The 22,395-nt window shown below is 34.4% G+C and overlaps 2 protein-coding genes across 5 annotated transcripts; both read left to right on the top strand.

Annotated features, from left to right (window-relative positions):
• The first annotated feature begins 5,598 nt into the window (after window positions 1-5,598).
• Window positions 5,599-9,800, top strand: LOC128209480 (uncharacterized). The gene is made up of 5 exons (XM_052913527.1): window positions 5,599-5,693; window positions 6,132-6,211; window positions 6,520-6,667; window positions 7,510-7,706; window positions 8,550-9,800. The coding sequence occupies exons 1-5, from the start codon at window positions 5,638-5,640 to the stop codon at window positions 8,711-8,713; spliced, it is 645 nt and encodes a 214-aa protein (XP_052769487.1). The 5' UTR covers window positions 5,599-5,637; the 3' UTR covers window positions 8,714-9,800.
• Window positions 9,801-13,237: 3,437 nt separating this feature from the next.
• Window positions 13,238-19,529, top strand: LOC128209988 (uncharacterized). 4 transcript variants are annotated; one of them, XR_008257091.1, is made up of 5 exons: window positions 13,238-13,394; window positions 14,505-14,616; window positions 15,949-16,064; window positions 16,267-16,288; window positions 19,023-19,529. XR_008257091.1 is itself a non-coding variant. In XM_052914269.1 (4 exons), the coding sequence occupies exons 1-4, from the start codon at window positions 13,343-13,345 to the stop codon at window positions 19,055-19,057; spliced, it is 315 nt and encodes a 104-aa protein (XP_052770229.1). In that variant the 5' UTR covers window positions 13,238-13,342; the 3' UTR covers window positions 19,058-19,529. The 4 variants fall into 4 exon arrangements, 2 of the variants coding, with proteins under 2 accessions (XP_052770229.1, XP_052770230.1); XR_008257092.1 differs by having other exon boundaries at window positions 15,949-16,069; XM_052914269.1 differs by lacking the exon at window positions 16,267-16,288.
• Window positions 19,530-22,395: the final 2,866 nt, after the last annotated feature.

The raw sequence follows: 22,395 nt of genomic DNA, 5'->3' as shown, positions 1-22,395 counted from the left end.
TTTGTCAAGTTTCAGCAATATTATATGGGCTAAACAGAAACATTTTCAGGTCTCACGACTCACGATTAAAACCAATCCACTGTTTTACCTTATTTCTTTTAATCATTCTATGAAGCAAAATGAAGGTACAGACGATATAGCGAATTTCTTTGAAATTCTGGACTTTTTTCAACACTTTTTAAAAACAAAAAAAAAATGAATAATTTATTGTTACTGCTCCTGAATGATGTCGTATGTATGTTGTACATTAAAGTTTCTTAAAAAATATTCTGTTATCGTTTATCCCACAATTAAATACCAAAATGCTGGTCGTTTTTTTATTGCCCGTGAGTTCTCGGAAAAATTTACTTAAAAAGAGGTTAAATAAAACAGAGGGCAGGCTGGAAGTTCTTTTTACCGACAAATATTTATTAAGACTACAATGGAAACTACATTCTCCTTCAGAACTAAGTCACGTGATGGCCCCCGTGTGATATGCGTCAGCAGACCTACTGGTCAACTGCGTTCTAGCCCTTGCTGAGTACACATCAATATTATACTCACTGTAGAGTGCTAACTGATAGATGATATATAAATAAATGATATATTGGATTTATTTAATTTTATTCGTGAATTATAATAGTCTTATTTGCAATTATTGTACTATTTAATCAAACACTCGGACATAAACAGTGTATCGTACTGGATAGCAATGGTGGTATTTTGCAAAAAAAAAAGATCACAAGAAATTTGTCCAACTGAAACAGATATACCCTGAACTCAGGAAGAGAGTTCGGACATGCCTAAACGGGATAATTTTCGAGCACCACAGAATGATTTGCTGGCCATTTCGAAGGGCTAACAGGGGCAAAGTGAACTTATGCAAGAGATGATTCAAAATTTTGTTCATTTGAAGTCAGACATAGATCGAATTCATACATGAACCATGCGATGAGAGTGAAGACGAGTCTTCCTCAATGTCAACGCCTGATGTCGCTGACCAGGCCAGCTGCAGCCAACAAGTTACTGCGGCTGATATATTTGAGGACATTCCCGCAGTTGTCATTGAGCGAAGCATAAGGCTCATCGATTTAGGGACCTTTGGTCAGTTTGACTGACAAAATCATTGACAAGACAAAGACAGACAAAAACAGAATGATTTGGCAGATAAGTACCTCGTGCCAGAAATGTCACGAAGTTGAATCCCCCTAAAGTAAATCCTGAAAAATGGAGAGAAATTGAAGCGATAACGCGCTCTAAAGACGTGAGGCTTCAAATAATTTAGCACTTCACACTCAAAGCTATGGTGCTTATCATGCAGATGATAGTTTATCTGCAGGACGGGATTACCAGGAGAGTGTGAATTCAGATGTACTTGTTACAAAATTAGTGGATGCCGTAGCATTGACTGCCGTGGGAAATGCAGACGCTTATGCCTGCATGCGTGAATCAATAAGGCTCGACTTGAACGAGAAATATCAGGCCATATGTTCCAATACGAATCCTGTCAGCATGCGGTATAAGTTTGCAAATCCGGATTATTTGCAAACTTATTTGTTTTATTATCTAAGACATCAACTTCAAAAGCGACACATAGAAATTTTGCGCATTAAATAAGAAATGTCTTAAGTAAAGTTCGAAGAAGAGTTTAAGAAATATCAAAATTTTAATTCCAAAATTGGTTTCTTCCGTGTGCCACCACCTGATTTCGCGTTTTCTTCGGCGTTTTCACTTGTTACGTTGTGTGCAATCTAAACCAATATTATATATAACTGAATTTATTCTTTTCTGAAGCCTTATTATATTATATGGTTCTAGATGCACGAAAATATTACATACCTTTAAAAGGAATAACTTACCAACCTTCACTGGTGTGCTCACTTCATGTTTTTCAGTTAATCGAATGGGTTAGAAAACACCATCTTATTGTCAATAGGTACATTAAATTAGGTTGACTTTGTGACAAACTTCATTTGTTCACTCCCTATTATTAAAAGAAAATTAGTTTTTTTTTCTTTCGATGTGTATCTTTAAACCAATGCAAAAGTGGCTACTATTTATTATTTCAATCTCATCACTCACGGTATATTATTTTTCTTTGCATATTCTGCCCCATGAAATGGGTAAATATATATGTCTGCTATCACGAACCTATATAGGTTTTATACTTAAGTCAGTGATGTTATTTATGATGTTCTATACAAATGTGTATTAACTTAATACGTTAAACATAAGCTAAACAATTATACTTTGTTTAAGAATCCACCCATTTCAAATTATTCTTTAAACAGAAGCCATATTGTTCGGTTCATTATAAGGGTTTAAGAACCTTAGCTAAAAGCAGTGAGGATTTCCGTGTACACTCTTACATTGTGCTCAGTTAATTGGCCTCCTGCCGTACTAACTGAATGATAGTTTTCCATTGATAAATAAGTAGTACCAACATATAGCTAGTGCATTTGTTTGAAGAAAGGTATCATCTATAGTAGTTTGAAACTTATATATATATATACACATATATAATGAATAAAAATGATTGAGTTATGAACTAAAAATAGAATTAATGAATATAGTTTATAAAACGTTAATATAATAATTTACCAGTTCTAATCATAAAAAAGGTTATAATCGTAATTATAGTTCGGTTGTCCGGTTAGCGAACTCGCTTCCCACCAAGGCGACCCTGGTTCGATTCCCGGCCTGGGCGCAAGTTTGGTTCGTGGTCACGAAGCCGGACAAGTTGGCTTTCTCCGGGTACTCCGGCTTCCCCCATAACACAAGACCACACTCTCGCGCAACTTTGTGCAAAAGTTGCAATAGCTTGTTTCACAATCGTTATAAAATTAAATAAGTTTAAACTAAACTAATTGTAAATCCCTGTATCATGTATGTGCTTTGTTATTCCAGAGTGTAGTTTAGTATTCTCGTGCAAGCATGGCTTTGGATACTAATTAGATCACTTGAAATATTGTCAAGTTTTCAAATAAACGTTTTGGCAAGTTTGAAGTTTGTCATAGAATATAGGCCTGTGTCATAAAGCGTTCATAAAATCAGTTCGGGCTTCATGCTGCTTGCGTCCCGATGATGGTGTTTATATTGACTGCGTTCTCTTATTGGCCAATCATTGGCAACAACGCACTATAATAAGTATAATAAGTGAAATTGTGATAACACGATAAAGCTGTATCACTTTTAGAGTTGGGAATATACTAGCATGTGAACAGTACGTATAAGTTCAGGACATTGACGTATGCGTGTGCATTTCTAGTCCAGAGCGTTTCTTGCTATATTTGTGTTGGGGGATGTCTGAAGTTTACTGTTATCGAGTATGGTCAATTGGCATAAATGTTACCATGGTACATGGTTTGGAAAGCGATTTGCTTTATCACTTCTGGCCATAGTATTCAATGTTATAAGTTCACTAGTCTTCAATATAACAATAAAACTATTTAAGGCTGTATTTCTATTTCTTGTATGGTTGTTTTTGTTACCATTATAGCAATGATGTGAACATTCCCGTGGTAATATCTATAGCGCACTTTACACGGCAAATATCTAGCTGGGCTGGTTTGCGTTGTGACCGTAGCAGAACTATACTTTTGGAAGGCGTTTAAAACTTGTCATTGAATGTTTTTCATCATTGTTTTGCATCAAATCTCTTGTAGATAAAGGCACCCGTCTGTGGCACACCTATAAACAGCGTGTTCTGTACAATACGTATTGTGAGGTTAAATAGTAAATATTTTATATTTGGAATGAAACGAGTGGAAAATATTACAACGCGTAATGTCCGATTTAACGTAATGAAAAAATATATGTGTGAGTTAAGTGTGTATTTTTAAAATATTATGTTCAGTTTTCGTTTGCCCCAAAATCGAGTACTGTTGGGATTAGATTTTGGAATAACGTTAAGGGTTAGGTTTAGTTTTAATCCCCTCCATCATTCAAATAATGTGAAAACAGGTCCAATATCACCTCCACCGTAATAATCCCGTGATTCCTAGAGGTGATGGTCACATGTTTTCTTTAACAGCGCTTGTCCGTTTGGATCATTTGGAAGGATGACTTAGTTACCCTAGGATAAACCAGCCCATGTGATAGTGAACTAATGGCATTTACAGGAAACTTTATCCATCATAATGCAACAGTTTTAGCCGTAAAATCTACCAGATCACCCATCACTACTTTTGACGTATTGCCCTCTATCCACAAACTGAGCATTACCTTTTCTGACGAAAAAATCTAACGCGCATAATTTCCACACTGCCCTCTTTCCATATACAAAGTTTCATTAAGCAGGCTTGGATACTTTTTTAGTTATCTCAGAACCGAGATTTTGTTTCAGTCAATAGCTATTTTTGAATAGGTAAAGATCCATAACTCTGCATTTCTTTGTCTGACGAAAGAAATAAACTTATGTGCATAATTTTCATATTGCCCTCTTTCCACATATTACGTTTCTTTAATCTATCTTTGATACTTCTTGAGTTTTCGCAGGATCAATATTTTTGTGGACGGATGGACGGAAGGACGGACGGAGGGTAAACCTTAAAACCCCTCCGGTGAAACCGGTATGGGACTAAAACTACCGTGTAAGTCGTTTCAAATGGCGTTGGTGATGTTTCACATGTCTTTAGTGTTAATCACAATCGCAATCAAACTTCATAATTGCTACATTATAAATATAGTGTTCGCTTCCGAACGTAATATATTCGAAATTCATTTATCTTTTACAATACAACTTACGCAACGTGATGTGTATCAGTTGAATACAATGTTTACAAGTTCCCTCAGTTCATTTGTGACACTTTAATCAGAGGGAAATAAAAGATTAACTTTAAAGTATGGCGTACCATTTGGGTCAAAAGTCCCCATCTTATGGTTGATCTCTATAAACTCGAGGTGCACCCTTAGTATAGGTAAGAGGTGCACCTCTTTATTAAAGTGGCACTCTTATTCAAAATCAATACTTACACTTGTATAACAAACATAGTTTTTGAGTGATAAACCTTTAACTACTTACTAAATAATGCAATTATGGAAATAACTGATAACACAATATTAACCGTGTATTAAATAACTTAACACGCAAAAATATTAAATAATTGGTGAGTGCTAAAATGCTTACTGTAATCTACTATCATCGCATAAGGTAGAAATACCGTGTTTTCCACATCTTAATTACAAATTATACTCGGTATTCTTCATAAGAACCATTGTTTTCGGCATTTATTCATCATTTTGGTATATTAAAAAGTGGATTAATTGTGGTAAATCATGTTTGGGAGCATGAGTGCATCTTTAAGGAGTGCAGATCTTATTAATGAAATAAAAGGTGCATCTCTATATTAAGAGGTGCAGATCTAAATAATAACATAGAGGTGCGTCTCTATCTCATAAAGAGAGATGTTGCACGTATATATTTAGACCTGCATCCTTAAACACAATATAGATGCACCTCAAAATTTAAAGGTTAGGGATGATTCTCATTTCAACATGTACTTAAGACTGTATATAAAAGATCAAATCGTACTGCAGCTTTTATAAAAGGTAGAAGGGTTCTTATATTTATTGAACAATGCATTTACTTCCTGGTTTAGGGAATTTAAATACACAGAAAATAGGAGTGTGTAGATATTACAACGAAGAAATTCTTCAATGAATCTACGGTTGACATTTTCAGTTATGGTTAATCAGATGACACTAGATAGAAGGTTTTAAGATTACTTACACATGCCTTTTTAATGATGAATTTATTTGTTTACTTTTTTGATGTTGGGGTTTCTGGCTAACGCAATTTGACTTTTTTATTTAAGATAGTTCATTGTTGTTTGTGTTTCATTAACTGGTTTGGATCCTATTGATTTATGCTAAAATAATGATGGACCAGAGTTTTAGATGTTTATTTTTTATTTAACATTGATTTTGCTCTACTTTTACTTTCGGTTTGCATTGAAACTGGTAAAACTATGACTTTAGCGTCACCCAAGAATAACACAATGGCTCAACTATTGCAAATTCTTAATTACTTTGAAATTTAAAGAAAAAACGAAAAACAAACGATTCATAGAACCCGTGATACATTATCAAAGTAATCGCTATAGAAGATAACATGACTGAAGTTCAAGGCGTTTTGACAATGATAATTTCAGATTACAGATGATAACCCATTTGGACCACAGGATGGCGGATATTATGAATGTTTTAGCATTCGTGTTTATTGTTTCTTTGGGTATGAAATTAATGTTATTTCACTTTATACGTATTATATGTAAAATTATGAAAATAGTTACCAATTATGTGCATTACGTTTTTTCTTGTTTCTGATAAAAAAAGATATATCGTATAGCTTATTATAGGTTCTTTTGAAAAGATACAGCGGTAAATGAACTGCATTGTTTCGATTCCGTCTCCCAAGTAGGACGTGTTATGATACTATAATAGTAAATCCATTTTTATAAATTTCTCAAATACATGTACTATTATGTTGAAATATTATTGACATTTTTAGCCAGATATCCTCAAATCACATGTTTTTAGTGCAATGCAGTACCGAAAGCTGCCGTTCCTATGATAAGTGGTTATCAAGCGTGTATCCACTAAACGATGTTTATTACATCACTTGCCAAACTGGATGTTGTCATGACATTAGACACCCAGGCTATTATAAATGCTGTGATACAAATAGGTTTGTACTGAAAAATATTTACAACTTTACCCTGACAACTCCATTAAAACTGCCCTTATTAGTATTTTAATATCAATTGTTTCTACTCGTGTCTTTAACAAATTAAGCTTGATTCAGGTAGGCATGCAGGCTAGTTAGATTAAGTAAAATAATTAGAATAGATTAAAAGTTGGTAGGTAGAAAGGCAATGTAGTTATTTAATACTTTAGTAGGTAGGTGTGTGGGTAGGATTAAAATATTCTATTTTTTCTTTCTTTTATGATACGCGCTAGAGCATTCATATACACATATCACACTCCAATGACTTTGAAGCATGGTTACAGATAATATGTTTTTATAAGCGTATGTTATTTAAATAACTGTGACTGACACGGACTATACCACGGACACAATTGATATCCCTAAAAAATAGAATCGCCGGTATAAAAGGAACAGTCGTAATAATGGATACCAAAACCTTTTTGAATTAAACTAAATTCCTTCTTTTGAATCCTTTTACATGTAATTGTGTTTTCTTGTTTGATAAACGAGTGGTCTCTTGTGAAAAGTTGTTGTCCTGTTTTGTGTTTCTGACAAGCTTGCTAAGTTATATTGTATTAGGGTACATGTGCCGTAAACTTGAGTATATGTTTAGTACACGTTATATAATCTACATCGAGCTTAAAAACCAAGATCACAAGGCATGGACAGACAATTTGTCAACACATAAATATTAACTTCAGTAAAGAACACTTCATTATTATTCATCCCATGTAAACAATGGAAACTCTAGAGTCAAACATAGTCTAAAACTAAAGCGATTTTGTGAGAAGTGGTTCGTAGACATTCTTTTAAATTTCCAGTTTGAAGAAGTTCACGAACACGGCTGGAAGCGTCCTTACGATCGGACCTATTATCGGAATTGTGGTTGGCGCTGTGACTCTTGTCGCCTGCATTGTCAGCGTTATCGTCTGCTGTGTCTGCTGTATGACGCGGTCACGTGTTACACATGGACGTACCGTCACCACGGCGGCGGACGGCCCTTACGTTATAAGCACGAGTATGTATTTCTTTAGACTTGCGGTCTAAGATAATCCGTGAAAGTGCAAGCACTTATTTCCATCGGGGTCCTTTGTTTTGTGCTGAAGGGACAGCACGCTGAAGAGACAGTGGTGGGATACAAGGAAGTCCGGGTGCTATACCCTAGCTCTTTTTCCTAGCTCTCCTTGGTTCTTTTACGTGCTCGGTGTAAAGCACCGATACACGGGATACAACTTTCCTGGGTTAAACCAGTACTGAGTACACCACTTTTCCAAGCACTACCCTTTAAATGCTTAGCGCCAGGCAAGGGAGCTACTTGCACCAACATTTTACGTATTTTGGTATGACGCGGCCAGGGATTGAACCCACGACCTCCCACTTGGTAGGCGGATGCTTTACCACTAGGCCATGGAGACGGTTAAATGTGCATCAGTATTCATATGAGGTTTAACTATGTACACATCATAAATTAGCATGAAGTATATATATCTCCGTGTTCTACACAGTGCAATTATGCCGAGTTATACACGGTGATAGTTGTGTTTTTAACAGTAACTGTTTTTGTATACAAAGCAAACTCTCAAGTTAGCAGGGCGGAGCAAGATTTTTGCGCCCCTTCCTCCGAACCGAAATTCATTTGGTTGAATACGTTGGCAGGCGGAGCGGTACTCCCTAAGGAATTTTTATCAATTTCTAGCCTAAAATGGTGCATTTTGTGCGTATTATACTACTTTTTTCTGTACTGAAATAAATAGTAAACTTGGACAATTTTAGGGGACCCCGCCCCCTAAAATATATATATATATATATACGTTTGTGTTCATAATATATTGAATGCGATTACTAGTATGACATATTTCAGGCCAAACGTCCCAGGGAATCCCAATGCAACAGACATTCTATGGTCAGCAGCAAGGTCAAGCACAGCCACCCCTTCCGCCGGGATATGTGGGCCCCGGCACCGCCTTTCCGAACAACCAAGGCATGCAGGAACCACCACCATATGGAAAGAGTCGCGTGTATTAGAACATCTTATGATGGCCTAATTATGTCCGTTTTTTTCAAGTATTTTTCCTGTGGGACGTCAGTGCAAAAAGCATATAAAAATACGATTGATTGCATACCAAATTTCATAAATAGATTTTCATTCGTAAATTTTATACCCATGAACACAAAATAATATCATCCATATCCGACACTGCAATTGGCATTTATAAATAAACACTCTTGGCAACAATGATTACACTTTAGATTTCTAAAGTCTTTCCTAATATTTTGATGGTCAAGTTTTTAAAAGAAATAGAAGTGTTTTAAACTTAGTGAGATACTTTACTTAAGCAAATGAGTTAAGTAATGCAATGACCTGAGATGACCTTTTATGAAAACAAGCCCTGGCTTATTTGAAATAGTATGTGGACATCCTTATACAAATTACTTGTTTCAAGTGTTCCTGCCGAGACATGAAAGTACCGAATTACTGTATATCCCTTGAATTGGCAACACAGTTTTGTTCTAATATCGAGTCATTACATATATTTGTTAACAGACTATACCGATTTATTGATTATTCTTTAGCTGAGCAACTAGGTGTTGATTAATAATGTTTGCTTGTTTAAAACTTTGTTAGTTAAAATCGTGTTTAATTAAGTACATTTTGAAACGTGAACTATTTGATAGTGTGCTAATATATGTCAATAAGCAAGTACAGCTGAAACAGTTGTCTCAAATATTACTAGAAATACAGCAGGTCCAGAGGTTTATCCATGAAACTTTTAGACCATTAAGGTTTAGAAAGTTAACAACGATGACGTTAACGACGTTGTTAACTTTATCCAAGGTCTGAACAACTGGCTCATATAGTCATTATTACGAACGATTTCAACTAACTATACCTTTCCAATGCCAAACAAGCTGTTTATAATGGCCTTAGTGAAATGTAAGAGTATGGAATCTATGAATAGCATAATATTATATATCCAAGTTTTTTGGTCTTTAATTTAACATTCATTTATGTTTCTTAAATGTTTTCTTTGTGTATGCTGATAAGAGTTTGCTTGTGTTGCTACTTATATAGTGCTTGTTTTATTTACTGGTGAATAAAAGTATAATACAATTTTGTGTTGAAAAAAAATATATTCACGTAAGTAAGAAGCGTATGTGGAAATATATGACATTGTCTGACAAGTTGGGAAATCAGATAATTTGATGGAATTATAAAGAAAACAAATAAGTAAAAGCCAGTTTGTGTATACCATGTGATAAGTTACATCATATATGTTAGGTCGGAAGGCAGCACTTTTCTTAAAATGAAGACTTCTAAAAAAGAAGACTTTTCTTTTTCTTCACCATTTCAAATGAAACAAAGGGCATTCTATTCCGCTTAAAGAGCCCCGCCCCGTTTTATTACCGGAGTTTGATGAGTTGATTAATTTCTTCCAGCACTTAGATAAACCTATTTCCAAAAAAAACGTTTTGACAGTGCTCCATCGGGCAGCAGTTTTGCGTTAAGGTTTGTCGAGGTGTTTTAAGAAACTAAACTCTCAATCAAACTCAGGTAAAAGATCGAAGGCGAGGCTCAGTAAGCGGCGCAGACTTCGCTATGTTTCATTTCAAATGGTAAAGAAATAGTAAAGTTATCTTTGTTTGAAGTCTTCATTCAAAGCAAAATATTGCCTTCCGACGTAGCATTTGATGACGCAATGTATCTCGTGGTATACACACACTGAAAGCTTGAAAACTAATACGCATACAACTCTGTTACATCATTTCTCACATGCCCATATGCGGCTAGAACTCGCCGCGGATGGCCACAAGTTGTCTGCAAATATTGGTCAAAACGTTGGACAGGTATTCTACGAGATATGTGCCATAATTAAGGTCTGCACATGCATATGTGTTTTCGATTGTGCTGCCTCAAAAATAGTTCGAAACTCCGAAAACAAAATAACAGAAAAAACACACAAAAAATACATAGGATTCGCACGGTATGATTCGACCTTACTACTGGTTCATACAACTTCATTCTTGTATGGTATTTACCACTTTCATGTACACAATTAAAATATTTATTTGACAATCTTCGTTTCGTCCTAAAACTTCACAAGGTCATCCAAGCAAAGTTCTGTACTATGCGACCATACGTAGGTATTTATAACAATCTAAAAATAAGCAAGTTGATGATTTAAAAAAAACATGCAATAAACGTTCATGTTTCGGTGCTTGAACAAACATTAATTAATTCATTATATGTGCTATTATAACATATTCACAAAGCCGCGACAACTAACCATCTTCCGACACTCATTTTGTGAGACTTACACTAGGGGCCGTATTCATAGAGCAAATAGATTTAACTTAAATTTACGATTAGAAACTTGCGTTTTGATGGGTCTGTATATATCATATGTTCGAAGGACATTATGGTTGATAATATTGTTACAATAGTTTAAGTCCGGAATTATAGATATTCTTATTTTCCAAGCTAATCCTCCGGTACAAACTAAATTATACCAAAAGTATACACACGTTACTTCGGAAGAAATAAGAGGCATTGGTCTTATACATGTAATTAAATAGCATGAAATTCACCTTTTATTTATACCGGCATGGGAAAACCAGTTATGTGAATTCCGGGCTAAATATATATTGTATTTTTGTTTTTGTGAACACATTTTACTTTTGAGTAAATATAACGGGGATAAAATTACTATACATTCAGAGGGAATTATCTGGAGTTCATTCTTTCGAATGACATTTTCAAAACAAACAGTTAAGCTCAATGTTAATTTTTCAAAACTCGGCTTTTTGTTGTCGCCAAGGGAGATTACTGCGTAGGAGGTTTAGAAACATAAAGGATATTGTAATAGTACCGTGTAACCTTCATCTATGGGGTGGGGGTATCAATCGGAACACCTCGGCCAGTATCTATCTCAAAACTTACCGGAGATGGCCGAGTTGTTATGATTGATTTGGTATTTAAAATCAAAATTTTAAAAATGATAAGCAGGGCTATTATAATTAAGGTTTCATTATCAGTAAAAGTGTAAAGTTTTATCAAACACACTAAACTTCACATTTTATCATACAACGTGGAAAATATTCAAAGCATTGTTCTGTAGTTTATGAACTGGTCCCTTAGTTGGAATAATTCTTAAGTAATATCAAATATAGTCGGCACCCAGAAGGGGATAAGGATAAGGTCAATATTGAATACTGGCCCAGTAGGCTGTTCAACTTTCGCGCCAAATTATCACGTGACTATACGAAGGGCGGAGTAAGTGGATTAAATAAGTGCGAACACTATCACTGCTTTCGCTCCATATTCTGTAGGTTGCCAAATGAGCTTTAACATATATTTGGTATGCAGAGTCCTACCTTTTAGCAGTATCCCGTATGTAGAGGCTACGTTAATTGATTGGCTCATTAGCTCATTTTTTTTACCGTTCGACATCAATTTCTTGTTAAATATATAAGTGAAGTCAGAAGCGAATTTAACCCAAATTAATATCTAATTTTGAAACAAGACTTTAGGCCCGTACTTCTGAGCAAGCCTAATTTTACCTTCTGCCAGAGTAAACACATCTCTAGAAAGAAAAAAAACTATTCTATTCCTGGCTCCTTTGGTGTTTAGCTATAATTGTATGTATCATTGATTGGTCTGCAAACCAGTGCAATTCTTAAACACGTCTAGGCTGAGCTTGAAGGGCATTATTAATGGCAGGGTGGGAAAGGCACAAACTTTAGGGTGCATAAACAAGTTTTCGTACTCCTGTACTCGCTCACTTACTTACTTTGGGCACATTTAATCATGGGGACCTAGAGATAAAAAAAATAATAAAATTCATCTTGTTTTAATAAACAAAGTAACAGGATTAATAAAATACTAGGTTAGTGCCGTGGCAACGGAATTTATCGGTAAAATCCCCCCGCCTAGCTAGATTAATTTCCTCCACCCACGGCTCTAACCTAGTATTCTCTATTTAAACTTATTTTTATTCTGGATTGCAGTTCAAAATTGGTATGAAAAATTAGCCATTCAAAAGCGATTTTGGTCTTTTTTTTAAAATAGAGATATTGTGGCCACGTAGCTATTTATTATAAAGGATGTACACAAACCATATGATTTTATGTATTAAGTATTAACGTCGCGTGAGCAAAGCATGAAAATGCATTAAAAAATCAATCATCATTTACTGTTCGCCTTTAAAATTACAAAAATATATGCACGGCATAAACTACTACTGTGCCGACTTAATGTTTTCCCTACATAGTGAATAATGTGTGTTAGGAAATGCTAAACCATTGCATTTTATACCGTTTTGTCTATTCCATTTTGTCTTTACAATTATTTGTATTGATTGATTTTTGCGTTTATATCCTTAAAATAATATTGTTTGAATAAGAAGTAGTCCTGAAGTACATTATATCATTTACTAAATTACGTCTAGTTATTTATGAATATTGTAAATACGTTGTATTCATTCCCATTTGGTAAATAGCATGAATGAATCGACTTAAACCCCATTTGTCAACATTACATCTAAACTAGGTCGATCAATGCAGGTAACGCGTCTGTCTGTGGTTTACCTGTCATCTACGTACCTGTGAATCATACTCATGTCACGAAATACAGTGCAATATACATAATTTGACAAAATGGACGATATTTTAGTTGCTTTTACTGTTTTAATTCTTAGTTTAACCCAATGTAAGTACTGTTTTACTCTTTTCATCCTTAGTTTAACCAAATCGAGAATTATTTTTGGTATGTTTTCTGTTTTAATTCGTAGTTTAACTCAATTGCGTATCATCTAAGTACCTTTTTCAATTTAAGTTATACATTTAACTTAATATAAGAATTATTTTAGTAGATTTTTTTTGTTTTAAATCAAAGTTTAACTTAATGTAAGTGGTAACATTTTCTTATTTGTATAGTCAAGTGCATGTTGATATGTTTAGTTTAAAAACAAATCTCAATATTGCTCGTACTGCCTTCAGTAGCATACCTCTATATTTGTTGAATATTTACAGCATTTATTTACAATCTTCGATAACAATGTTTACTTCGGATGACTGCTCCTTCAAAATAATCGTTATTGCTATTTTAAACTTATTACTCACGATTATTATAGTATCAGCCAGAGCTTTTTGATTGTATTTATAAGTAAATATTTATGTAATTGTTTCAACATTTTGAAAGAGAAATTAGAACACGTCAGAATTTTACAGATTTTTCTGCGCTTTTCATCAGATCATATTTTGTGTGCCAGAAAATAGTCATATACGATTAATATTTTATAAATTACTTTATTATTAATAAATTATTATTAGTACATTCTCACAATAAATGACCATTCATACTAATCATGTGTTGTAGGTAATTATTGTCATTATTTGAGAAAAAATAATGTTAAACATCACTTTTTGTATGTCCCTTAATTGGGTATTGTACGACTATTGTATATTACAGAAGCTATTCCAAAAATGTTCACCATGAAGATATGATATGGCTGTCCAAAAAAAAGATACAACGTTTAACATAATACATAAGTTTTGCTTACTTGTGGATGTTTCGAATGTGCTTTCACGGTGATCGTTAAGTATGTGAATATAAGATATAGAGAAAGATTTTTTTGTGTGTGTCGGTCGAGCAAAAATTAGCTTTCGGTCATGTAAGATTATTTCCGATGGAAAGAGGCATGATAAAATCACAGTTCTTCCGGTTATTCCTATTATGGAGTCGTATACAACATTTATATAGAGCGTTAGACAAAACGTCTTCTCTCAGAGGTAAACATTACATTATATCGTTTTTAAGGTGTTCTCGGAGGCAAGCCAGACTACTGCAATACACAAGGGGGCGTGGTCAAATATTGCGAATACGGCTGCTGTGATGACAGACTTAACTACGAAAAATGCTGTGCTCATATGTAAGTATACATTTGAGTAACATGTACATCGTGATCAAAGTTGTATAAATATATCAGTTAGACCCAATAACATGGTAAAAATTGGGTTGTATTCAATATACAACTTGTGTTTATCTTATGGATATGCATCATTGATTTCATCCACTCTATTGGACTGCTATGAATAAAAAAGTAATCCGGTAAGCTACATCAATACAATATATACACAGACGTTAGCCTTATGTACAAACGTTAACATAAACCAGGGATGGTGTAATATGATTAAACAACGTAAGTTAATCTTATGGCCACACTTCACTGACTTCATTCATTTTATTGGTTAATTATTAATAACAAGTAATCCGATTAGCTACATCGTTCTTAGAATTAAGACCAATATTTAATACCAGTCCTGACCAAAATGATGAAAAATATCAATAAAAGGAGAATTTTGCGATTATCGGGCTTATAAATATTTGTGCCACAAAGATGTGCATTGGTGTGTCGATATCAGTGCTGTGTTGCTACCATATTGTGTGTGTTTTTTACATTGGATGAAGTTTTCTTTCATGCTTCGTTTTGCTTTTACATGTGCAGTGATTCTTACTAAACCCCTTCGTATTTCAAATATTTAAACAATGTAAAAAGCATGCCCAGGGAAGTTCGAAGATGTTCTATCAGTTCGTCGTTACATCTAACAAACAAATACAGAAGCTTTGCTTAACAACTTCCTTTAGCTTTGCTTCTTGGCAAATTTGGGAGTCGGGGATGACATAAAAAAATCTTAGATCTTAATTATTCTTTTGATAAACAGTGGTCAGAAAAATCGTGAAGTAAGGAATAGTGAAGTGTTCAATCATGTTTGTTTTAAGTTTCAATAATGAAAACTCGAAGTGTGAATTATGCACTATGAGGTCACCACAGGTTGTTTATACTTTTCTAGACAGGTGTGGTACATAAACTCTCATTTTATAAACAAAAAAACCTTACAAGTACAAATGGGTTTACAAAATAAATCATTCTCCACCCTACATAGCATTATTTATTTATGAAATTTAAGGAATGTACCATTGATCATAAATTGTAGCAGTGCTAGGAAGATTTAATTTCATCGTGCAACAGAACCGTTGCAAAACGCTTATGCATTTAGTTTATACAGAAGTGTTTCCAATATACAACAAAACTCTCTTAATGTTTTCCGTGTTAAGAGTTTCAGTGGTCATCCAGGACATGGTAGGGATGGTAGGAATAATGCTGTTCCATTAGAAACAATAAATGAACTCCGAAAAAATACCATAATACAACCGTTTTTCCTCATGATTACTTTTTTTTGTATATTTTTTTGTATTTTAGAAATGTTGCACTGGTGATCGGAGCAGTTGTCGGGACATTGGTATTTATTGCTATTTTAGCTGGCGTCGTTGCGTATTGCTTCATCTGTAAGCGAAACAAGGATACCTCGGATGGAGGTCTGGTATTATGACTTTATATCTATGAAATTTTAAAAAACAATGTTTGAAATCTATGAATTAACTATAGAAGGAATGAAAAAAGTTTATAAGATTAACATATATGTAATATATATAGAAGTATATCAGGATAATATATATGAGCTGTACATGGGGTATAGTCGGTTGTAATTCTTGAGCTGTTTATGGGTTATTATGATAGGTTTAGAACTATGAGCCGTAAGGTGAGTATCTAAGGTTAACATTATTAAGCTGGGAATGGAGCATATAATGTTTACATCCTTAAGCTGTAAATGGGGCATGCAAGGTTTACATCCTTAAGCTGAAAATGGAGCATATAACGTTAACATCCTTAAGCTGTAAATGGAGCATGTAGCGTTAACATCCTTAAGCTGTAAATGGAGCATGCAAGGTTTACATCCTTAAGCTGAAAATGGAGCATATAACGTTAACATCCTTAAGCTGTAAATGGAGCATGTAACGTTATCATCCTTAAGCTGTAAATGGAGCATGTAACGTTAACATCCTTAAGCTGTAAATGGAGCATGCAAGGTTTACATCCTTAAGCTGAAAATGGAGCATATAACGTTAACATCCTTAAGCTGTAAATGGAGCATGTAACGTTAACATCCTTAAGCTGTAAATGGAGCATGCAAGGTTTACATCCTTAAGCTGAAAATGGAGCATATAACGTTAACATCCTTAAGCTGTAAATGGAGCATGTAACGTTAACATCCTTAGGCTGTAAATGGAGCATGCAAGGTTTATATCCTTAAGCTCTAAATGGAGCATGCAAGGTTAACATTCTTAAGCTGTGAAGGGAGTATGTAATGTTTACATCCTTAAGCTGTAAATGGAGCATGCAAGGTTAAAATTCTTAAGCTGTGAAGGGAGCATGCAAGGTTTACATCCTTAAGCTGTAAAAGGAGCAGTTAATGTGTAAAGGTGTAAATGGAGAAATGGAGCATGTAACGTTAACATCCTTAAGCTGAAAATGGAGCATATAACTTTAGCATTCTTAAGCTGTAAATGGAGCATGCAAGGTTTACATCCTTAAGCTGTAAATGGAGCATGTAACGTTAATATCCTTAAGGTGTAAATGGAGAATGTAACGTTAACATTCTTAGGCTGTAAAAGGAGCAGTTAAGGTTTACATCCTTAAAGTGTAAATGGAGCATGTGACGTTAACATCCTTAAGGTGTAAATGGAGCATGTAACGTTAACATTCTTAAGCTTTAAATGGAGCTTGATACGTTAACATCCTTAAGCTGTAAATGGAGCATGTTACGTTAAAATTCTTAAGCTGTAAATGGAGCATGTTACGTTAAAATTCTTAAGCTGTAAATGGAGCATGTTACGTTAAAATTCTTAAGCTGTAAATGGAGCATGTTACGTTAAAATTCTTAAGCTGTAAATGGAGCATGTTACGTTAAAATTCTTAAGCTGTAAATGGAGCATGTTACGTTAAAATTCTTAAGCTGTAAATGGAGCATGTTACGTTAAAATTCTTAAGCTGTAAATGGAGCATGTAAGGTTAGCATCCTGAAGCTGTAAATGGAGCACGTTGCGTTAACATTCTTAAGGTGTAAATGGAGCATGTAACGTTAACATTCTTTAGGTGTAAATGGAGCATGTAACGTTAACATTCTTAAGCTTTAAATGGAGCATATAACGTTAACATCCTTAGGGTGTAAATGGAGCATATAACGTTAGCATCCTTAGGGTGTAAATGGAGCATATAACGTTAACACCCTTAAGCAGTAAATGGAGCATACAAGGTTTACATCCTTAAGCTGTAAATGGAGCATACAAGGTTTACATATATGAGCTGTAAATGGAGCATATTAGGTTAACATCTTTAAACTGTAACTTTGAGTATATAGGTTTTACATATATGAACTTCTAAGGGGAAATATGAGGTAAGCATATACATTGAGGTGAACATCTGTAAGCTTAGAGTAGAGTTTTTTTTTTGGTAAATGTCCATGAGATGTAATTGTGATATTTTAGGTTAATATCTAGGAGCTGTTTAGAGAGTATATTATATTTACATCAATATTTTGTAAAGGAGGTATTTTTTATCAATGAAATTAAAACAGTATTTGGACATTATGTTAACCTTCATTACCCTTGAAATAAAACTGTTGGTGTTTTTTACTTGGTGAAATATCTTCATATCTTACACTGAAATATCCAACTATCCTTTATATCTATAGAATATCAAATAGGTATGCGTGTAAGAAGTAATAACGGTTTGGTATAAACGTTTTTGTTCGTTCGTGTTTCCAAGGCTAACACTCTGCTTTGCTTTGCTTTTTTCATTTTAAAATGAGAATATTATTGTTTGCAAATAAACTTAACATGCCATTCCAGCATTGAACGATCGTGACCTTAACTTCGCCCCAATACACCGAATGCATTTCAAAACAATTGTCACATCAATATCATGTCAATCGAGTTCTTATGTCCAAAAAAGGACTGCTGTCATCAGCGATAGGGTGTGTATTCGTATGGTTCACGTGGAACTAACTACCTTCTGAAGAGGCGGGCTCATACTAACGCCATGCCTCCATACATGTACATTTTGCATTGGTTTCTCTTCAAATGACCAAATATGCTTCTTACTACGCTGTTGACAATTCTTTGAAGTGTAAACATGTCTGTTGAATGCCGTTGTTTGGTTTCCGTGCAAAACTTTGCTGTAAAATGGGATTCGTGTGCATTATTCAACTGATTGACGAGAAGACTCCCTGTGTTTATTTACAAACATGTGTTGAGATACATATAAAACTAGTAAAATACAAAGACTTATAACGAATAACGTGTGATGCACTCAAACTAGTTATCCAACCATTGCCTTTTAAAATTTAAGTAATTTATAACTTATTTCATTCCATACGTTGGAGAACTGTACAGGATAACGCGTGTGTTTTTTATGATGATTTTTGTTTATTACAGTGAAATACACAGTCTCATCTGGAGAAGAACCCTAGCGTCTTAATGACGACTCGACAACGAAGAAATGGCAACATCCGTCCTTTTTATCCTAATCTTCTCAAATCGGTGAGAAGGTTTTCTGACTCTCCCAGTGAGTTGGAGCTAGTAGGGGTTTCAAATTGTATAAGCTTAATATTATTGACACATTCACATTTGATGGATTTTTAGAATCCCATTTATGATAAACGGACGGACACAGCTTATGTATACATGTGTTTATATGATATGACAGTTGTTTTGTATTTTTATTATACATGTGTTTATATGATATGGCAGTTGTTTTGTATTTTTAACATTTTTTATATTTATATACATTTGAAACAAACTAATAAATTGTTATAAAGTTCAGATTATATAAAGCATCGTTAGTTTGCATGACACGGCACAACCTTTATCTTTGTGTTTTCATCTTAGATATTGTATATTAAATATTCGTGTAAATACTATATATATAAAAAGTGTAAATTGTCTTTTCTCATTCATTCGGCCAAATGAAAACTTTTACTTTCCGTACTCAGTAATATTTCACCATGATTAAACAAGAGCGCCGCGGAAAAAAATGCCAACACTCGTTTGTTGTTGAATTTTAGTCAAACATGAGTAATAATTTGGCAATTATCAAGGCCAGAGATATGGGCCTAGCCAATGGAAATGTACGTTATGTGTCCAGCAATACGTGTACCAAGTTTGGCTTGAATTATTAACAGGTTTTCGAGTTTGAGGCTGGAGTTTTTGCACCCGCAAACAACGACGCCAACAAGAACAAAAATAAAATTATAGAAACAAATCCCGTAGTCGATAAGTTAACCATAAACCCCGTCCAATGGAACAGGGTCAATACCAGTGACATATAACAGAAAAACAAACATTCAAAAACCAGGAACACGGACCAACAACACAAACCTCCACAAACAACCTACGAAACAATACCAATTCCATGAAAATACCAGATTTGAACTTTGTCAATAGTAAGCTCTTGCAAAGTTTTGATAGTTTTAGACGACCGGATTTTCAATTTTGTTCAGAACTTTTACTCTTAACACAACATAGAGTCAGCGATATGGAACTACATTCCCCGATTATATTTTTTTTTATTTTTACTTAATTACATGACTGACAAGTAAACATAACCGACCATACCCAATGTTTACCTTCATTCAATTCCTTTTACTGGCATCACAACGAAAACCTTTTGGAGCATTTTCAACGCACAACACAATGATCTGACTCAATAATTGCACGTGTTCGATATGGCAAGGGACACAACTCTAGTCTTACTGCGTAATGTAAAAACGCAGGTTCACATGCACAAGATCATGCCGCACAGTATTAAGCAAGATATTGCGATTATTCATATCTTAGATAAGACTACTCATTGATTTTTAAACGCACTTGTGTGAAATCAAGACAGACAATCAGGTAAATAAACTAAGTGATGCTGGATAGGAGCTTTTTACTTTACATTCGATGTGAATGAGAAAATGTGCATTGTGGATAGCAAGGTGACAAAACGCAAGCAGGTAACCTACCTTTATTGGAGGGGTGACTGAATAAGAGGGTTTAAATACAAATAATTACTTGTGAAAAAAGGCATTTTAATCAAAGTGTTGACATTTCATGAACCAATTGTTATGAAATTATAAAGAAACTAACATATGATGAATAAATCATAAACCATCTTTCATAATATATCATTAAAAGTGTAACCTTCTACGAAACTTAATCACAAACATATCACAATCTAATCACTAAAACTCTATAATATAAACACTTACATAGACCACTGAAAAGCATAAACATTTCAACCCTTTTATTTTATGAAGTCCTTTAAATTTGTTCTTAATGCTTCCTTTTTAAAAACCAGATAATTACTTTTAGCTTCTTTAAACATGTTTGAGAAACATTTTAGGAACGAACTATCTAATCTGAGCTAATTGTAAGTGGTTATAACAGTGTTAACTTATAGGCAGAAGCACTCGGGCAATTATTCTTCCCACTTGGGCAATTATCAACCAAAAGCCATGGCCAACCATGTATTATCCTGTATTATACATATGTTTTGTCATTTGTCAATGATTTGAACTGGTTTTCAACATTACTTTGTGGAATAATGAAGGATTTGTTAAGCATGAAGTCTGACAGTTTAACAAATGAGACATAAAAAATTGGTTTTAAATAGCATTAGCTGTGAAAAATAACGAGTGACTGGAAAACAAAATAGCAAACCTTTACATAAGTGTTTTCAGAATAAAGACCGCAATATTTCCTTTTTTCAAATTATTCCTGTCTTTACATCTGCTGATTTTGATGTACATTTCAATAGGCGAGAACAGCTAAAAGGTTGTTCGGTTAGCGCAGTGTTTAGCGCGCTTGCTTCTCACCAAGGCGACCCGGGTTCGATTCCCGGCCTGGGCGCATGTGAGTTTGATTAGGGGTCACCAAGCCGGATAAGTGGGTTTTCTCCGGGTACCCTGGCTTCCCAACAATCACAAGACCACACTCTCAGGCAACATCGTGCCAACGAGAGTGACAAAGTATAAGCTATCATAGCTTTCTGCACAATCGTTGTAAAATATATCATGTTTAAACTAGCTAGAGTCGATCAAGCCTATGAGCAGTTTCATATGGATTTCGGCTTTAATGACCCAAGCCATTTCACTGGAATATTTATCATTTCTCAGCGAATAAAGTAAAACAAAAACTTTTCATCAAATATTTTCCTTTTCTCACTGCTTTATGTCCTTCACTGAATGTAAACGGTACAGTTCTTGGTAGTACTCGTTACAAAAAGCACGGAAGATGTCATTAATGGTAAAATTAATGTCACCTTTCTTGCATCGATAGTTCCGTTTTAATCCGTTTAAAGCTTTTCTTGTTCAAACGTTTGCCTACAAGGTATGCGTCGGCCATTTTTATTCTCGTGAAAATGACGTGATTGTGCACGTGCTCCTCTTCCACGGGCAATTATGCCTTAATCTCCCTCATTTGCCGATTAAATCTCACGGGTGGAAACGATAATCATCTTTAAGGAAACAAATTTCTATAGTAAAATGTTACTATATTTAGTAACATGTGTATCAAATTGAAATTAAGGGTCTCTGAAAGCACAATACACTTGCATGTTAAAGAAAAGAAATTGTAAGATAACGTTACACTTGTTCTTTTCTATCATTTTCATTGTTTTTGAAAACTTACAGTCTCAACAAGTCACTGACACGAATCATTCCATGTTTTGTCTGAGTCCAGACGGTGTGTAAAAATACTTTACAAATTGGTCGCTCTTTTGAATTTAATTCAATCACATGTAAGTATATTATTGATTATGTAATCAAAC

Source organism: Mya arenaria, chromosome 11 (assembly GCF_026914265.1).
Source record: "Mya arenaria isolate MELC-2E11 chromosome 11, ASM2691426v1".
NCBI classification, from domain to species: domain Eukaryota; kingdom Metazoa; phylum Mollusca; class Bivalvia; order Myida; family Myidae; genus Mya; species Mya arenaria.
Note: the sequence above shows the minus strand (reverse complement) of the source record. Positions and strands in the feature narration are given on the sequence as shown.